General features: G+C 43.7%; 1 protein-coding gene across 25 annotated transcripts in view; it reads right to left on the bottom strand.

The window, feature by feature from the left end:
• The window catches only part of patj (PATJ crumbs cell polarity complex component), a 90,219-nt gene that overhangs the window by 49,970 nt on the left and 22,660 nt on the right, over nt 1-17,589 (bottom strand). For 24 of the 25 annotated variants that reach the window (XR_014120147.1, XR_014120152.1, XR_014120149.1 and 21 more), the window contains 10 exons: nt 15,893-15,972; nt 14,296-14,352; nt 14,047-14,181; nt 12,250-12,423; nt 11,676-11,876; nt 5,006-5,215; nt 4,177-4,269; nt 2,287-2,565; nt 1,912-1,999; nt 1,214-1,307 (listed from right to left, as the gene is read on the bottom strand). Coding sequence is in view for 16 of the 25 variants with exons in the window: in XM_081708551.1 (XP_081564677.1) it covers nt 1,214-1,307; nt 1,912-1,999; nt 2,287-2,565; nt 4,177-4,269; nt 5,006-5,215; nt 11,676-11,876; nt 12,250-12,423; nt 14,047-14,181; nt 14,296-14,352; nt 15,893-15,972 (1,411 nt within the window). In the remaining 9 variants the exon portion in view is untranslated. The remainder of the gene's footprint in view (nt 1-1,213; nt 1,308-1,911; nt 2,000-2,286; nt 2,566-4,176; nt 4,270-5,005; nt 5,216-11,675; nt 11,877-12,249; nt 12,424-14,046; nt 14,182-14,295; nt 14,353-15,892; nt 15,973-17,589) is intronic. The other variant, XM_035523399.2, reaches the window with a different exon arrangement.

Below are 17,589 nucleotides of genomic sequence, written 5' to 3'. Positions count from 1 at the left end.
AAAATCACTTCCATTTTGTCATACATTTTAAAATCCGATCAACAATGACAAATATTAGATCCATATTTAAATAAACATAACTGTATAATGATATGAATCTAACAAAATATGTAATAGCAGAATGCCACACAGACAAATTACTTTTGGTGTGAGTGGAAGGAAAGCCACAGCAAAAGGCAGTTAATTTTATTTGGTGATGTATATAGGATTTCTTAATGAGCTTCAGTGACACTGTTGACTGAACTGTTGAAGCAGCCTATTAATTTGACTTTAATGAATCATGGGACGATGATGCAAAAGTCAAACCCAATCCATCGCTTTTCCTTTCTGTTAATACTGAAACAACACTGGTGCATGTGTACACACACACACACACACACACACACACACACACACACACACACACACACACACACACCCCTTAATTCTCCATCACACACACACACTGACAGCACAAATAGCTGGCAGGGTTTCAGCTACCACCCACTCCAGGTTCAATCCTTTTAGAGTGCTAGCACTCTCAAAGAGCCTTTTGCACGTCTCCTCTCTCTCTTTGCTTTGATGTGATGCTGGTGCACATAATTACAGAAGCCTATTTGATATCCCTTCATTTTTATACATGTCAGCTGCATATGCATGTTCTGTATGCAGTAAGTCTTGGAAACTCTCAGACTAATAGTTTGCCTAGAATATGGGATTAACCTTGCAACTCCTGCAACTTGTCAAACATATTTTCAGATGAACTAGTTTATAATAATAGAAAAATAGAGGAATTAGGTTGTAATGTTGACTTAAGTCCAGCAGGTGGGGCTGTGATACCACAAAGAACACAGAGAAAACAATTAAAATACAGCAGACACTAAACCAATACTGGTAGCATGTGCAGCCATATGTGTACACACACACTTACACTTTATACAAACACTCTCACTGAAGTCTAATCCTCAAAAGTCTAATTACGATGTTGGGTGAATCTGACAGTAAAGAGAGGGTCTGCTCCATGCGGTTTGCAAAACACGCCACCATAATTACTGTGTGCTTGCTGCCTGCCTTGGCTCCCCTGCGATCTGCCTGTGTATTCGTCAACAAAACCACACTGCTGTTGAAAGATGGGCTTAGATGCGAATGTTTGTTCAACTTGGCATAATGAGAATGAGAAAGGAAGGACCAGAAAGACAATCAGAGATGGAGTGTGCATGTGGTTGTGTCTTACTCTGTGTCTGTGTCCGTCAGAGTAAGTTCAGACCCTCCGTTCCTGGAGTCCGAGTCACTCTCTGCCACCTCCACCCAGGACCTCGCCGCCTCGCCTGACAGAGAGCCACACACACACACACAGAGAGCTACTTTCTCTGCATCAGGATTGCTGCTTTGTGATCACAGGGACGTTTTGTTGTCTTCCATGCCAACCCTTTCCTTTTAGAGAAAAGGGTGTAAAACCAAAAAAGAAAAACAGTACATAGCACATAATGGTGCTAGCACAGAACAAAGAACAGAAGACATTTAACTGAAATAAACTACACACCTTCTCATAACATCATAATAGATCTACTTAGTCTATATAAGATGATCTCTCACTGTGCTTCAAAGACATAACAGACTTCACAGAAGTCATTCACTCCAAAGCAGGCTTATGAAGAGGGGAACTACTGCTGTTTAGCGTGGCGCTAGCTCACATGACAGCTCTCCAGGCCAGGAAGACAAGCCCTGGAGCATCACCATCACTTCAGTTTCTCATCCATCTACAAGGTTCTACCTAAACCATCAGTAACAACATTGGAAGCATCTAATCTCTCCTCAACGTTATTATATTGTTTTGTGTAGGTTGAACATTACACACTAATGCATTTTCAAGAAGAAAGTTTGTATACCCATGAAGAACGCTCCAATCTAATAGTATTTACATGTACTCACTGAACGGGTGCTCAGGGGGTTTGGTGCTGAGCACTAGTTCTGCAAGAAAGTCCTCTTCATCTTGGACCAGAGCATCCTCATCCTTTTCCTATAGAAACCACACAAAGCAAGTGAACACACACAGCCATTGCGCTCTTAACATCTCAGTGGGCCGCAGTCCTGCAGTCTTCCGGGACTCCACATTGACTTATGCGACCAAATTATCTTTTTAAAGTTACTTTGGAGTTTTTGTTTATAATAATTTTTTTCTTTTTACAAATCTGCTCACAGCCAAGACACGCAGTGGTGGGACTCTCTAACCACTTCACAACAACAGCACACACCTGAGAAGGGTCAGGCTACATGGCCCATCCTCAGGCTGACTGAAGGCCTCACCTGCTGTTGGAGGACATGCAAGCTAAGGGCTTGGTGGGGCTTTGATACAGCTGGGTCTTCCCTGGAAGGTGACTCCTTGGAGTAGGACACTGTACTGTCTCTGTCCAAGCTCAGTCCCTTCCTTTCTTCTTCCTTCTCTTCATCCACAGCCATCTCCCTCTCCAGGCCTGGCAGGCGATCAGTGGTGATCAGAGGGGAAGCATAGCGGGGCATCTCGTCCAGAATCAGCTCGGGCTCATCGTCCAGGTCTTCCAGAAGTATCGAGCCATTCCCAAAGCCCTGTTACACATGCGCACACATTTAAAATCAAAAAGGCAGCTACCTGCTTGACAGAGAGAGACGAAGCTTTAGAACCCGAGGAAGCCTAAAGGGCTCCTGGCAGGTCGAGAGTGAAAGAGAACACACAGCATGTTTTAAAAGGAGACACTGTGTTCAAGAAATCCCAATAACCCCAGAGACATGATGAGCAGCTGAAATACAACGGTTGGATGAGGAGTTGACGGACATGTTATTCCCATGTGTGGTGCATCCAACAAGTCAGATTCACTCCTCTTAGTTAAATGATGAAACTGCCATTAATCCAGACATCAATGGACAACTTGTCTCACAGTCAGCATCCATAACAGATTATAATCTAGTGCATTTATCTGTTTTTGCCATAGAGGGAGACTTGGGATTACGTTTGGATATGGGAATTGTGATGCTTTGTCTTAATGATTATCTGATCACTCGTTTTTAAAACCACATTTTGGTTTTAACAGTAAAATGGTTTTGGACAAGTGCATCTGGATTTTTATAATGCAAAACAAATGCAAAGAGCATCCTACAAATAGTTGTTTTTTTTGCTTTTTTTTTTACATTTATTTTAAAAATCAAACAAGAAAACAAACAAACAAATCTGGCTAGGACTGGGGAGGAAGCCTGACTTCTAATGTGTCCGTAATGCCTGAACACTGAAAGGAAGCCTTTCCTGCAACTGCAGCCCAAACACTCCTCATGGGGTGACCACTCTCTGCTTGCCCCTTTATCCTTTCTCCTGTTCTTATCGTCTAGATCAGAAACATCTGATCAGTAACTACACACACACACAGAGAGAGAGAGAGAGAGAGAGAGAGAGAGAGAGAGAGAGAGAGAGAGAGAGAGAGAGAGAGAGAGAGAGAGAGAGAGAGAGAGAGAGAGAGAGAGAGAGAGAGAGAGAGAGAGAGAGAGAGAGAGAGAGAGAGAGACACCTCCTCCTGTCCGTCTGCATACAAAGCAGGCCTTTCATCGCAGCACCAGGGCTATAGCTTGTCCTCTTCTGCCCAACACACACACACGTAAAGATTATAAGAGCTGAAAGTGCACTTTTTTTCTCTGTGCTGCTCTGATTTGTCGACTCAGCTCCTTTCACTCCCCTCCCTTCATGCAGCCCAGAACCAATTTGCCATGAAAAATGTGCAGGGTCTAAAATCTTAATGGTGCAATTAGTCTCGTTTTGAGTAGATTTACGGCAGCACTTGACTCAGCCGCCCCAATTACATCTTTGCTAAAATTCAAGGATAATATGGCCGTGCATCTCAAAAGCTGAAAGAAAGAGTGGACTGGACGTCACCTCTAAAAGTTTTCTACCATAAGGACCAGTTGCTTAAGCCACCACTCCCATCCCTGCCTCTTTCAGTAACAGCCTGTAACCACCTATGAGGGATCACTCCCTGAATGTCAGGTCTTCATATTTGGCTGCTGCGAGTCAAGTAGAACAGCAAGCGTAGGACTGAATGAGTGTTGTAATATAATGTAAATGTCATTCACTCCTTTGGCAGTAGCTCCTATCCAGAAGGAAGCACATAAAGAAGCACAGTAGACAGCTAGCGCTTTTTCCCCAGTTCAGCCAGGGCCAGCGGGCGCTGATACCTTGGGCACAGGCAGCTGAGCATGGGTGGAAGGCGACTCCAACTCCTCCTGATGTTCCTGAGAGATTTGCTCCACACTGCTCCTCTCCTCTGCCTAGCAGCAAATACACAGAGCAAGTAGAAAATGACAAGAAGTAAAAACATACAAAAAAAACAAAGGAGGTTTAAACAGACATACACAAGTGACATAAGAGTGACAAAATTTACCTATATGAATAATCAGTATGCGTCGCATTTCATGAACCACAATAAAGTCTCATGAGACCAAAACACAGCTACTCAGGCAGTATATAATGTGATGCATAGGTAGAACTTATAGGGAGCGCTAGACGTCTGGGACAACACATTGTATCTGCTGGCAGAGGAGGCTAAATGACCACACAGCCTTGTATAGTATTCTGTTATAGCATTATATATTATGGAACAAAAAAAAACAAAAAGCATACTTTCACCTGGGTATGTATTCACACTGCCCCCACCCCCCAATCACTGGTTAAGGCTCATTACTCATTACATCTGCTCATTAATATAACAATCCACTTGTATGATTCTGGACTCAATTTGAACTCAAAACATCATAAAATCTATCAATCATTACAATTGTTTCTTGGCATCTACTAAGAATCCTGCAACTTGTAGGAATGCTTACATTCCTGAAGCTCGTCAAGTATTTAGACATCTTGCTCACATGTGAGTATTTGCCAAAACAAACAGAAATGGGGTGCATGAACACTTTGATTTTAAAAAGCAGCCCATCACCCCTATAAAGACATAAGGAAAAATCCCTTTAATGCCTTAGTGGGCTGCCTGTGAAGGTCATGACATCTTACCCCAAGAGGTTTCCTGATGCCCAGATAGACCTTGCCTGGCAGGGCTGCCTTGAGCACCTCCACGGCCTGGGCCAGAGTGCAGGTGTCCAGGTGGGTGTCGTTGACGAAGACCAGCTGGTCTCCAGGTAGCAGGCCCCCGTGGCTCTCCGCGACCCCCTTTGCCACCAGCGAGCGGATAACTATCACAGAACGTGTAGTGTCCAGAGGGTCCTGCAGAGGGCAACACAGACCACAGCAAGCGTGCTCGATTACACAGAAGCAGACTGAATGACAAGTGCACACACACTCCTGAACTCTGAAGTAGTGCAATGCTGGCAGTGTTTATGAAGAACATGTCAGTCCTATTCTTTAGACCTTTACTGACCAACATAGTGTTCATGACTGTAGGAACAACACCCACAGCAGGCATGGCACAGGTAAGGGAACACAGAGCTGACAGCGAGTTAACTGAGGGGCTGCCAGCCTTCCAGCTATAATTTTTAAAAAGGCTTTAAAAAGCCAAATGCAGACACCACCTTCTCGGTCGCTTCCTCGCATCCCATGTGTCACGGTATCAATCATGCTTCCACCAAGTTACACCATTAAACTGCAATTCAGCTCCAATTTGATGTCTCTGACAATATATTTGATGATCCATATGGGCAGCGTTTATGTGACGAGCGACAATATAAAAGTGATTAACAAGTGGTTATTTGAACAGAGAGGTTAAAGCAAGAGCAGTGCCATTAGAGAGCACATCCATCTGACCACGACAAGGGGAAATATTTATGACCGTCAGCTGCTTTGAGGATAGGGTGATGGACACTGGGAAGGTCCCAAGACCAGAGAGTGTAGTGCAGGAGAAAGGGCCATGACAAAGTTCAAAGCAGTAAGCACATATGACAAATGTTTACCAATTCCCCCAATTACAAATATTTTGTGTAATATCAGGTGGAGACTGGGCCAGACAGGTGGCTTCAAGCAGCTAGACGGAGGAGGAAGAAGAACGGAGAGCTGAGAGCAGCCAGTTGGCGGCCCAGAGCCATTACTGGCCCGTCATTCCACAATAGAGCAGTGCTGCAGAGTAAGCAGAAGAGGAGGAAGGCAATCTCAGAGCAAGGGATGAAGTAAGGCCTGCTGAGAGGGAACAACTCGGAGAAAAGAGGGAGGGAGGGAGGGAGGGAGGGAGAGAGAGAGACAGAGAAAAACAGAAAAGACGAAAAAAAGGAACAGAGGAGAGAATTTCGGGGGGATGGGGTTACAGAACGAAGAAGAAGAAAAAAAACAAGCGAACAGGAAAAAGTTGGAGAGGGGATTTGAAGTTCCACTCCAGCTGGCCCTTTCGGAGGACACTGGCTGCATTGTCTGGCTGCCGAGCTACAGCCAAGCGTGCTCCTCTTTTCCAAGCCCCCTCTCGTCCCACATGGCCAGTGATGTCAGCAGTGCAGCTGGAAAATGCAAGGGGAGCGGAGCAGGCAAGAAGCAGGCACGCTGGGAACATGCTGGGGTCTCACAGTACCACAGCGCTCGGCAGCAACAGGCCACGCCAAGCCTGTGAGTGCGGCACCAGGAACACAGAAAGCTGTGAGCATATTCACAAGCCTGTCAGCAGGGAGGCGGAAGAGAAAGCAGCAGCAGCAAGAGAGAGAGAGAGGGGCAAAACAAAGAATGAGAGAGAGCGAGGGAGACAAAGAGAAAATGAGAGTGAGCATGAGTGAGTGCGTGAGGGAGCGAGAGGGAGCAAATGTGTGTCCCATTTCTTGTTTATGTTTCTGGCTCCATGCAGTTTTGATTTAAGAGTCCATATAAACCAGCCCTCGTCAGCGGGTGCAGCTGCCTTCCATGTTACGGGTGCAAGATTTTTCAGGACACAAAACAGCGACTGTCCCAGCAGCACAACTACTGTACACAAACTGCTATGCTTTTACCCACAACATGCTGTCATTGTTTAGTCTTAATATAAGTGGGTTTTCTCAGAAGCAATAAAGCAATCATCTTTTGTACATTTTAAAAATCCATCAAGAGTTACAAGGCTAAAAACACCCACTCCAACTCAGGCTAAAACTATAATGCATTTCTCAAGCACTGTCCTGATGCAGGTCTTATGCATTCTTTTGGCCCACAGGCAGATGGAAACTGGTCTGGCCTGTACTGATGGATGGATTGGGAAGTGCAGACCCACTGCACTGGCTCAGTGGACTTTTTCTTTCTGTCTGGGTGTCAGTCAGTCAGGCGGGAGGGGGCCTTGAGGTTTAGTTAAGGCTGTGTGCCACTGCTGTCTGCTTTAGCAGATAAAACCTCCCGCTCTAAGCAAAGAAAGAATGCCGCAGGCCAGCACGGCATGGCGAGGGGTTAAAAGTTTTCAGCGTGGTTTCAGGTGGACAGTAAATCTACGCTCTGCACTGGAATCATCTGCTCAACGCCTGCACACCATTTCATCCTCCTCCTTCAATCTTGCCTAACCAAATTCCAGGAACCCTTTCTCTCACTTTTCCTACCCCCACCACCCCCTCACATTTCCTCCTCGCTTTTCTCTGAGCAATCGTCTCTTGGGGGAGATGGAGGTCTGGATGCGCTGCTGTTCTCATAACGTGGAGGGCCAATCTGCTAGCAGTGACTGAAACCAACATGATTACGGGAAACGGCAAAATCCCTTTTAACCCTTCCATGGCTAAGATGCCAAAGAACATGCATTATTCCCCTTACCATTACACAAAAACTTTTAAAGTAACTTCAAACATACTTAGAATTAGCTGCATCTCAAAGGATGCCTACATGCGGTATTTATGGTACTGAACAGATGCATGTATAGGAATGAAACAAGAACTCTCAAAACAAATCAATAGGACAAAGGTTTGAGAATACCACGAGCCTAATTCACAGGCCATTCACACTCTTGTGGCCTTGTGCAGCAAAACCTTCCCCAGCCAAAGAGGCCAGGACACAGTGGTGTACCAGGGGTAGCTGGCCTGGGTTTGTAATAAAGCTAGCAGATGTGGTCACTTTAATCTTAGTGCTGCAACACAGACAATGTAGATGGGATAAGAGCAGCAAGTCCACCCGCTCCCCCATGGCACCCTGAAACCAAAAGGATATTGAAGCCCCACCTCAGAAGAGTTTGGCAATACCCTGCCATGGGAAAGCCACGTTGCGGAGAAAGACCGTAATGCACTTTCCTTCTGGATACGTTAGGTTTGTGGAAGTATGCTGTATTCAATCAATTTCCTGTCGTGGCAATAAAAATTTTCCCCTTAGTGAGTTTCAGGTGCCACAGGATAAATAAACAAAGAGTAAATAAATAATAAATCATAGATGATTTATGCCCCTTGCTTTAAACGTTCCCACTAAATGGTGTATTGATGTGCAGGTAAGGCTATTTTGACTGCCAAGAGAGACAAAAAAAAAAAAAAAAAAAATCTGTTAGATTTCAACTTTTGTTTCCTTGGCACACAGGAACTGCTATAAATTATTTGAGCCATGTATACAGTGGAGGAAATATATTTGTATCCCTACCACAGAGAGAGAAGCATGCAAAGTAGTATTCTACAGTAAATACAGGCCTTGATCTTAGCAGTTTTTTTCCAAAGAGCAGGGCCCTACCAATGGGTCTTCAAGTAACAATATGACAGTTTTCTTCCATCATATATTCCAAATATATCAAACTGGTTTATTTTTAATAAGTAGGAACATGTTTTTCTCCTTTATCGCTCGTGTATGACTGTCATGTATTACAAACAATGTTATGAGGCCCGGTTACAATTATACTTTTCAGTCCCCCACCACAGGAGAGCTCCTCAATCATTCTCCTTTACAGAGCTGCATTAGAGCGTGACTTCACGCGTGAACTACAGTTGTTAGACAAAAAAGCACTGCAAAAAAAAAAAAGTTTAAATGGCCATGCGAATCCAATCCTACTTAAAGCAAATTCATCCTGACCCAGTGCTTCAGATCAGGTGTTTAGCTCAAGGAGTCTCCATTAATCTTTATTAGCACCATAGCATGCAATACCATGGGGTCTTTGGCATTAAGTCACATACTGCTGAAAACCAAATCATCATGCTTCTCAGTCCAAGATCAGTGTCCACCACGCAAAAAAAACAGATCAAACACAAATAAACTCATTGTCATCGCTTGTTGGCAACCCTGCAGTTAAGGCTGTCATATAGGGAAGAAACATGGCCATCAAACAGCCGCCATGCAGCCATCAGCGGCGTCCTATCAATCTAGCTACTGTTCCAGCTTCAACTTGCGTGGCCCAAAACCTGGGAGTATCTCTAGCTGATAGGAGCAAACAGGTGAAACAAGAAGAAAAATATTATAGGGAGTGTGACAGAGAGAGACACACAAAAAGAGAAGGGGGGGGGGGGGAAACAAACAAAAAAAACAAGAGGAAGAGCTAAAGAGAGAGACCAGGATAACGGGAGAAAGACATGGAGATGAGAGAGACAGAATGCTACGGCCCATTCGGAAGGTTCTGGAAAGCTGTGGGCATGTCTATAGGTCCTGCTCCTGCTCACTAAGCCTCATCAGCTCAAGCTCCTTGCTAGAGACACTACAGCAAAATCAATTTCCCCCCTCACAGACGGCAAAGCTTTCACGCCTGCCTGCCGGCCAGGGCAAACAAGAAAAGAAAAAGGGTGAGACGGTGAGGAAGAGACAGAACGAGAGAAGAAACAAACAAACAAAAAAAAAGCCCCCTGCATAGGATCAATCTTTCTTTGCTACCATTTTGTATGTTTTTGGCCAGTAACTTCTATCTATTATTAGTCATGCCTACTTTACAACAATATCTTGATAAGTCCCGCAGCTCCAGACAGATTCTGTATGTGTGTGTACACATACGAACCCAAATGAACTCGCCCAGGCTACTTAGCCTGCCCTCAGGGCCTCTGGGCAGAGGAGCGGAGGAAATGGGAACATAAGCAGGCAGACAGCACTAGGTGAGAGAGGCTCAGCTGGAGCTGAGCACACAGATACTCGGTTCATGACTGAGGGGGGTACGCTTGGGTCAATATGGCCTCCGTCAAAGCCCAAGACACAAATTTCTTACTTCTCATGGAAGAGAATTTGATAGATAGATATATATGTGTGTGTACATGTATGTGCGCGCGCACACACACACACACACACACACACACACTTTCCCAAAGCAATAGTGTTAGTTTAGCATTAGGTTTCCTCCTGTTTCTCATAGTGTACAGTTACATTTAGACTGCTATTACTCTGTAACGCTTAATATGCATCAGTATTAACTTACTTCATATCACCAACTTCAAATGTAAGCATCAGTATAGTACTGGTGTTGAACGAACCTCAAATGTCCCAGTCTTCTGTACTTATTTAACCAAACGTTACTAACCATCAGTTCCAAACTATTTCCAGCAACTGCTATCATTCCTCATGATACAGAAAAAGCAAATGCAGTTTGCAAACAAATGAGTACAGAGTCAGCAAAAGCTGGGGTCTTAATTCACGCACGCAGAGTACGGTCCATGTCCACTGCTCCCTCAGCACTCCTCCATCTAAATTTCCCAATCCCTCACGGAGGTGAGGAGAATGGCAGAATTTAAGGGATCACTGCTCAGGTTACTGCTATCAAGCGCCAGTGTAATTCTGTCTGTGGAAACTGCAGGCCCATCACTCAGAGTGGGCCCTGACAGGGGAAGAGACATGTGAACCATTCAAATGTGATCTCCCTTCAACCCCACCCATTTTGGGAGCTGCGCCGCCACCCCCGCCGTCACTTATTATCTCTCAGATAAAGCTGCGAAGGTTTCAGCTTTGAACCCATAGGCCCTCTTCTGAGCAGCATTGGCCTGGCTTCAAATCAGTCAGAATTCCTTGTTTTCCTTGTTATTTTAAAAGCACGTACGGTCCTCAAGGCAAGAAATAAATGATGCGTTCTGACGCATCCCAGTGTATGTGCCTGTTCAGACTCCACACACAAACACACACACACACACACACACACACTTTATTTATACATAGGCATGTGTGTAAAAAAATATATAAATGGGTTAAGTTACCAGATTTCATTACTCAATTATTGCTGATTCCAGATCAGCCACTAGTGTATGCAGAGTGATTAGAAGGCTAATGAAGGGAGAAGAAAAAGCAGCCTTTGGAAGAAAGTGAGCAGGGCAAAGGCTTCTGATATTTGGCACTAAGCCAAATAAACAGCGGTGCGCCTTGCCAGAGAAGTATCATGGCTTCCTTTAGCTCCGTGCCCAATGACTTTTGACATTAGCATACATTCCCTGTGATCAGACTTCAGGAGAGTCAAGCAGTATTAATTGAATTAAGTCAGGTTTTTCTCCAAGAGGAATGTCTGTGGAAATGTATAAATATAAAAGGTTTCTGTAAACTAAATTTGGTTCATGGGGGAATGCACTTTGTGCAGATGTAGTTCAAATGGCCAACTTTAATATTTATCAATTTGCATATTCAGAAAGTTTTCAAAAAGCAGAGCAAGTTTACTTTTTCAAAATGGCATTTTGACCCTGGAATATCAGGCCTACTGCTACACCAGGGTTCCTCACCCCCACTTCTCTGCAAGTTCTCCTTATACCAACACACCTGATGAACTGGGTCAGAAGTGTTGGAAGTAGTTAAAACTTCAACAAGGCAGTACAATGTGCTAGGAGGGAGGGAGGGAGGGAGAGAGAGAACCACATCTACAAAGAGAGCCCACCTGGTAATCTAGAATACTGAAGCCAAGGCCTCTGTCTCCTTTCTCAAGCTCCAGAACCTGCACTTCTGGAGCCCAGAGAGCCAGCTCTCCATCTTCGTCCTCTTCATCTCCACTTTCCCTTCTCTCTTCCTCTCTCACTGGACGGCTCTGTTCTGAAACCTTCCTCTGCTCAGCAACCTCTTGCTGGATCACTGGTGTCTGCTGGAACAGCGAAGAAAGCCTGCTGCATTTACTACACATTTTTATGTAAAGTGTGTACATATGTACTAGATGACTGCACAGAAGGCAAGTTGCCAAAAGGAATAAAAAGCAAGCACTTCCTAAATGAAGATACAGGCCTTCGACTTACAGTTCAGTGTGTATAAGGACAGAGATACTGTCCTGTCCCAAAATTGTATGACAGTAATACAAGTCATCAAACAATAACTGAGGTTCAAGTACAGAAAATTAGCTTTAGCTCAACACCTTCCTGCACTGTAACTGCTAAGACGTTCCTTAAGCAATACAGCAATAAGGCGGCACATTTCTGGTCCAAGTTTAAGTGACGGTGTGAATATGTCCACGCGTACGTTACCTCCTGTAGGCTGGCAGTCGGGCTGCTGGAGCACCACTCTTCAGCATCAGGCTGGTACTCTGTACCTTCCTCAGTGAGGTGTCTACAGCACACCAGAGTGAAAGGAGGTGGAACCTCCCGCAAGAAGGCCACTGCCTCCCGCCTGCTCTTCCCATACAACTGCACTCCATTCACCTACACATGACATGCAATGTTATTATCACTCAACACATGGGTCGCATCGCTCAACACACTGGTCCACAAACCTCTTAATTAGGCTTCTGTGGTAAAAGGCTTATTTCTGCTTTGCAAGAACCAGTATTAAAAAGTCTAGCATTTTGGAAACCTTTAAGATCTAATACAACCCCACTGAAATGTAAAATGTCTCTGTCACACACAGTCCAATAAATACTCTTCTTTCACTATATACAGAATGCAAACTAAATGAAACATAGCATAAGTTCCCTGCATAGTATTGGGACTTCCCTTATAAAAAGGCACTAAAATGGTGTAAACCTGAATACTGACTTATGACTCAAATGTCAGTCCTGATATTAGATTTTGGTGCTGAATTTAAATACTGTATATCACAGTGTACCTCTCCACAGGTTGGAAATTTGGGTAGGACTATCAGGAACCATCCTCAAATGGTTTAGGCCTTATTTAGAAAGTGGGAATAACTTTGTCCGGAGTGGTAGTTATGAATCTAAGAGCAAAGCTAGAACATGCAGAATTCTGCAGTTCTCAGTCCATTTGTATTCAATGCATATATCCTCTTATTATGCCACATTCTACAGTAGTCTACAGAAGTTATGATTTTTGGCAACAAAGGAGGGTCTCAAAATTATAGCACGTCTTGAATCTAAAAAAACCCCCAACCAACCAAAAGTCAGAAACCAGTGTTCTAATTTTATCTAAAATCTAAGTCTCTTCGATGTGCCTCAAATGTAATGATTTTTGAAGTCAGGTTAAACACATTTCGATTCTCTCATCCTTATGATTGAGCAGTATATCTTGGCAGCACCATTTTATTATTGTGCCAGGCCGAACACTTTTCACAAGATCACTGGAATTTATAGGTCAGGCAAAACTGATGGTCCTAAAGAAAGCAGGAACAGCAGTGGGCCTTCTGCCCAGCTCCAGGCCAGGATCTGGTTCTTCTACAGCCAAACCTTCCTTCCATTCACCCCAGCACCACTGACCTCATATCTGGCCATGGTGTCTCTTCAGGAAGTCTACATAACGATTTACCACCAGTAGAGTTTAGCCAGAACCTGACATTTCAAACAGACATGTAAAAATTGCCCTTTGAGCTCTCCAAACTCAGTGAGCCTAGCATTGAGCCTTAAGGAACCCCATGCTAATTTAACCTCCTTACCCCTGCACCAGAGCAACACCTGCTGGGCCATGCTCCACCAGGACTGTCACCAACAGCAATACGCTGATGGCACAGCAGCCCACAGCTACCAGGTTTAAGGTGGGAGGTCTGTGGAGAGGCCAGGAAGCAGAGGTGGCAGGGCGAGGTTAGAGACTACCATGCAGATGGCCTCAGTCAGAATCAGGGGACACCTGCTATAACATCCCTGCGCCAGTAGTGGCAGCAGCAGCACGCCTTCCTGGAGGCCTGGGGCTGGCAAGATGCAAAGGTCAGTCTTACTAGAGGAAAAGAGAGGAGCCATGCCAACCACCCCCAAAAACAATATCAAGGCTGGCCAAGCCGTGAGACCACCTGACCATGAAGCTGATGGGAGAGAAAATGTGAATAAGGGTGTTTGAGATTTGTGAGCGAGAATGCAGAACGGTGCAAAACACATTTACCTCGAGTAGTTCATCCTCTGGACGCAGTAAACCATGCTTAGCCACAGGGCCCTCAGGGGCGACCGTGGAGATGTAGTGGTGCCCGTCAAATGAGTCCAGCTCCACTCCCAAACGCATGGTGTGAATTGGGAGCAACTGCAGGGAGAAAAATATTACCTGAATGACCTTTAATCAAATTCTGGTACAGATTAGATCAAAGGACCCTTTCCACGCCACTGGGACAGGTCACCATGTTTGGCACTCCCCTACCTTAGAGTATTTCTGCAGCTCTGCGTCATCCTCAATGACAGGGTCTAGTTCAACAACCTGAATTGGGGGGGGGGGGGGGGAGAAAAAAAAAAGCCTTGCATTCCACTTTCTGATTTAAGTCTATTTAGGTCATTCCTTTAAAAGGAGCTGTAATATTTATCTTTAATTTAGCTATAATTTAACAATCATCCTCCTTTGTCAATTGTTTGTTACAGTGCTATTAAAGAGGAAGTTGACCACAAAATCACAACTGATACCCGTTTGATGCATCTTGGATGTTTTCTAACAGGTTTGGTATCAATATATGCAAGATGAGTGTGTCTCCCCCCCCCACACACACCAATTATAATAAACTGAATTTATCCCTCTATGCAAGCAAATTGAATAATCAAAATGTTAATTTCCTCAAAATATACTTTTTAAGAAAATAAAAAAAAAAGAAGCAAAGCCCTATTTTTCTTTGCAATAGCTACCATGTTCTTGCTGTCATTCAGTCCATTCTCCATCATAGTTTTGGTTGCTGGAGGTGGGACAGACAACTCGTTTTTTTTTTTTATTGGTTTAAAAACAGGAAACTGCATCAGCAGAACACTCTTGCTGGCAGTATTTGTTTTAATGTTGCTATTCAGCTTGTTCAGCACCATGAGATGCATTGTTGCTGGTTGTGGAAATTGTCTCCTCAAGAGCCAAATTAATAGTTCATTTTCACCCTTTTCCACTGTGAGACAGAGCTTTGTACCATATTGTGGCTGCAAGTTATACGACACCCTGAATATAGTTCAAACTTATATGGCATATCACATTCAAAAAGATCTATATCAAAATCTACCCGCAACATATTTCTGTGGAATTTACTTGCTTATCAAATTATCAAACTGTACTTGCTCTATAGGGACTAACATATGGGAAATAGTCCTGACACAGAGGATAAATACAGTCAGTCATTCACAATAAAGCATAAAGGCAGAAAAAACATCTAAAACTTTTGGCATTATAGAGTGCTTTTCAGAAAAGGAGTCTAGACAAATTAATTAAAATGAACATTTCTGTCCCTTTAAGTCTGTCCCTTAAGTGTGCTATATATACTGACAATGAATGAAGTACTATTTGAATTAATTTATAAAATGTATTTAAGTAATTGATGTGAAAACTGTGTGAGGTGTCTAGAAATGATCCAATATGTGAAATGAGGCAAACTCCCCCTTTAACAAACATGTGTCGTCATATTTCTTCTGGTTGTGTCTAAATGGATATAAGGGAACAGGAAGAACTGGACCAGCTCTGGTATCAAATGCATGTCCATATGTGTGCGCTTCTACATGCAGAACAAAGAAAAATGGGCTAGCAAGAAAATGTTACTTGTACTGTCATAAAGCCAAAACAGCTAAAGAAAAAAGGTTTATTGGCAAGATCTTCCATGTGGCTTCTTTAGGACCAGTACCGCAACCTCGCACCCAAACTTATGCTATTAAGTACTTTAAGAAAGTGTAAAATCTCTTAAGCAACACACTTCAGGAGGAATTTATGATCTTACTTAGCTTTTATTAATACGACTTTCCCTGTTTGCTTACCATTTTATGCTCTCATTTCTCCTTACCATAACGTCATAGCGGGGCCCGAGAGCCTGTTCCCATTTGCTGTGCAGCTCCATTTCGGTCAGTGGGGTCGGCTCTCGCACTAAAACAAAAAGTTATAATATCTGGTGTTTAAAGCAAATTGCCATCATTTGAATGGCCGTCGTGTGCAGGGGGGCGTGGGGGAGGGTTAAGCATGCTGAGTGACAACATACAACTTTAGTGTATGTTGTGGTGCTGCTGCTGCGATGAGCTAAGGATGTCATTTTGATTGATGAGAATAAAAAATGAATCAGAAGGTGAACGCGTGAATGAGGGGTCACATGGAACACGGCAAAAGCATCAGGCTTATTTACAGTATCGGGTAAAATAAGCACGTGAGGGGGAAGTGAGGGAGGTGAAAGGAACATTACTCCTGCAGTAATTTAAGCCCCCCAGGACGACAAGTAACCCCCTTCCCTTACACATGTAATCATTCCAGTCATCTCTCTCTGACAACTCACAGAGAGAGTGAGAGACTAAAGGAGAGAAAATGAGACGCACGCACGAACACGCATGCACAAAGGCGAAGAGGCCTGGTGCATAGGCCTGATTAAATTAGCATTTCTCCACCACCACTCACAACACCATTTATCATAAGTGTTTGACTACATTAATACAGCAATGCATCGCTTTCAGGTTTGGGTTGTAAAATTGTAGCCAACATCTGCAAGCCAGGTGCAGAAGCAAAGGTGGGGGAGCATCATATTTAAGCATTACAGAAAGCAATGTTTCTTTACCAAATATAACATGTTCTTTGACTGTTTCACTATTTAATTCTAAATTAGTGGTGAGGACTAACAAAGGGCAGTAAATCCAAGTCAGCATCACAACACATGCCATGATATCTTAATTGCTGACGACTGTTGGTGATTATTAGAACATCTCAGTCAGGTTAACACATGGATATTGTCACACCAAAAAAAGTACTGAAAAAACCTCTCACTTCAGCAACGGTTCAAAACAAACAAACAAACAAACAAACAAAACAAAACAAAAACCCTTAAGGCACATTGAGGAACACCCTGTGAAACTGGTTCAGAGAGAAAGGAGGCCAACATCCTATTTGGGTTTTTATGGAGGACCAGAACACAGACAACACCTGTTTCCAGAGAACTTCAGCCTTACATGACTAAAAACAAAAATGTTCACATTTAATGGCTCTTTCAATGAAATCATCTTTAAAGACATGATTCTAAAATCCCCTGCCAGAACCTTCACTTATCCTTATAAAGTCAAATGTCTCAACTGCTACCCACAGAAAACACACACCTCGATGTTCACATTATGTAAGAATAACAAGTTTTGAAATACTTGTGAACGTAAGCTTAAAAGAGATTGTTTTGTGTTAAAGCGGTTATACAAGCACAACAGCTGCTCCTGTGGGGAAATAAGTCCCTGACAAGCAATCATTGTTATCCTAGGCTTGTACTGGCTCACTGCAACAGAGCACTTTATTTAGGGGTTTGGCAGGTACCAGGGTTTGTCTGGATTAATTAGGCCAGAGTGTAACTCAAGCCTCTAGCCAGTTCTAGGTCTCACACAGGACCGCTCTCATCTCATTTTTATATCTGCAGGCTAGCAAGACAGAATCTGTGCTCAGTTAGCATGAGCAGATGTGGGGAAGAGGAATGAGGAGTTGTGGTGGTGGGCTCAAAAAGGCTGGGACCAGGGTGGAGGT

Source organism: Electrophorus electricus, chromosome 26, assembly GCF_041902795.1.
Source record: "Electrophorus electricus isolate QZ-2024a chromosome 26, ASM4190279v1, whole genome shotgun sequence".
NCBI lineage: Eukaryota > Metazoa > Chordata > Actinopteri > Gymnotiformes > Gymnotidae > Electrophorus > Electrophorus electricus.
Note: the sequence above shows the minus strand (reverse complement) of the source record. Positions and strands in the feature narration are given on the sequence as shown.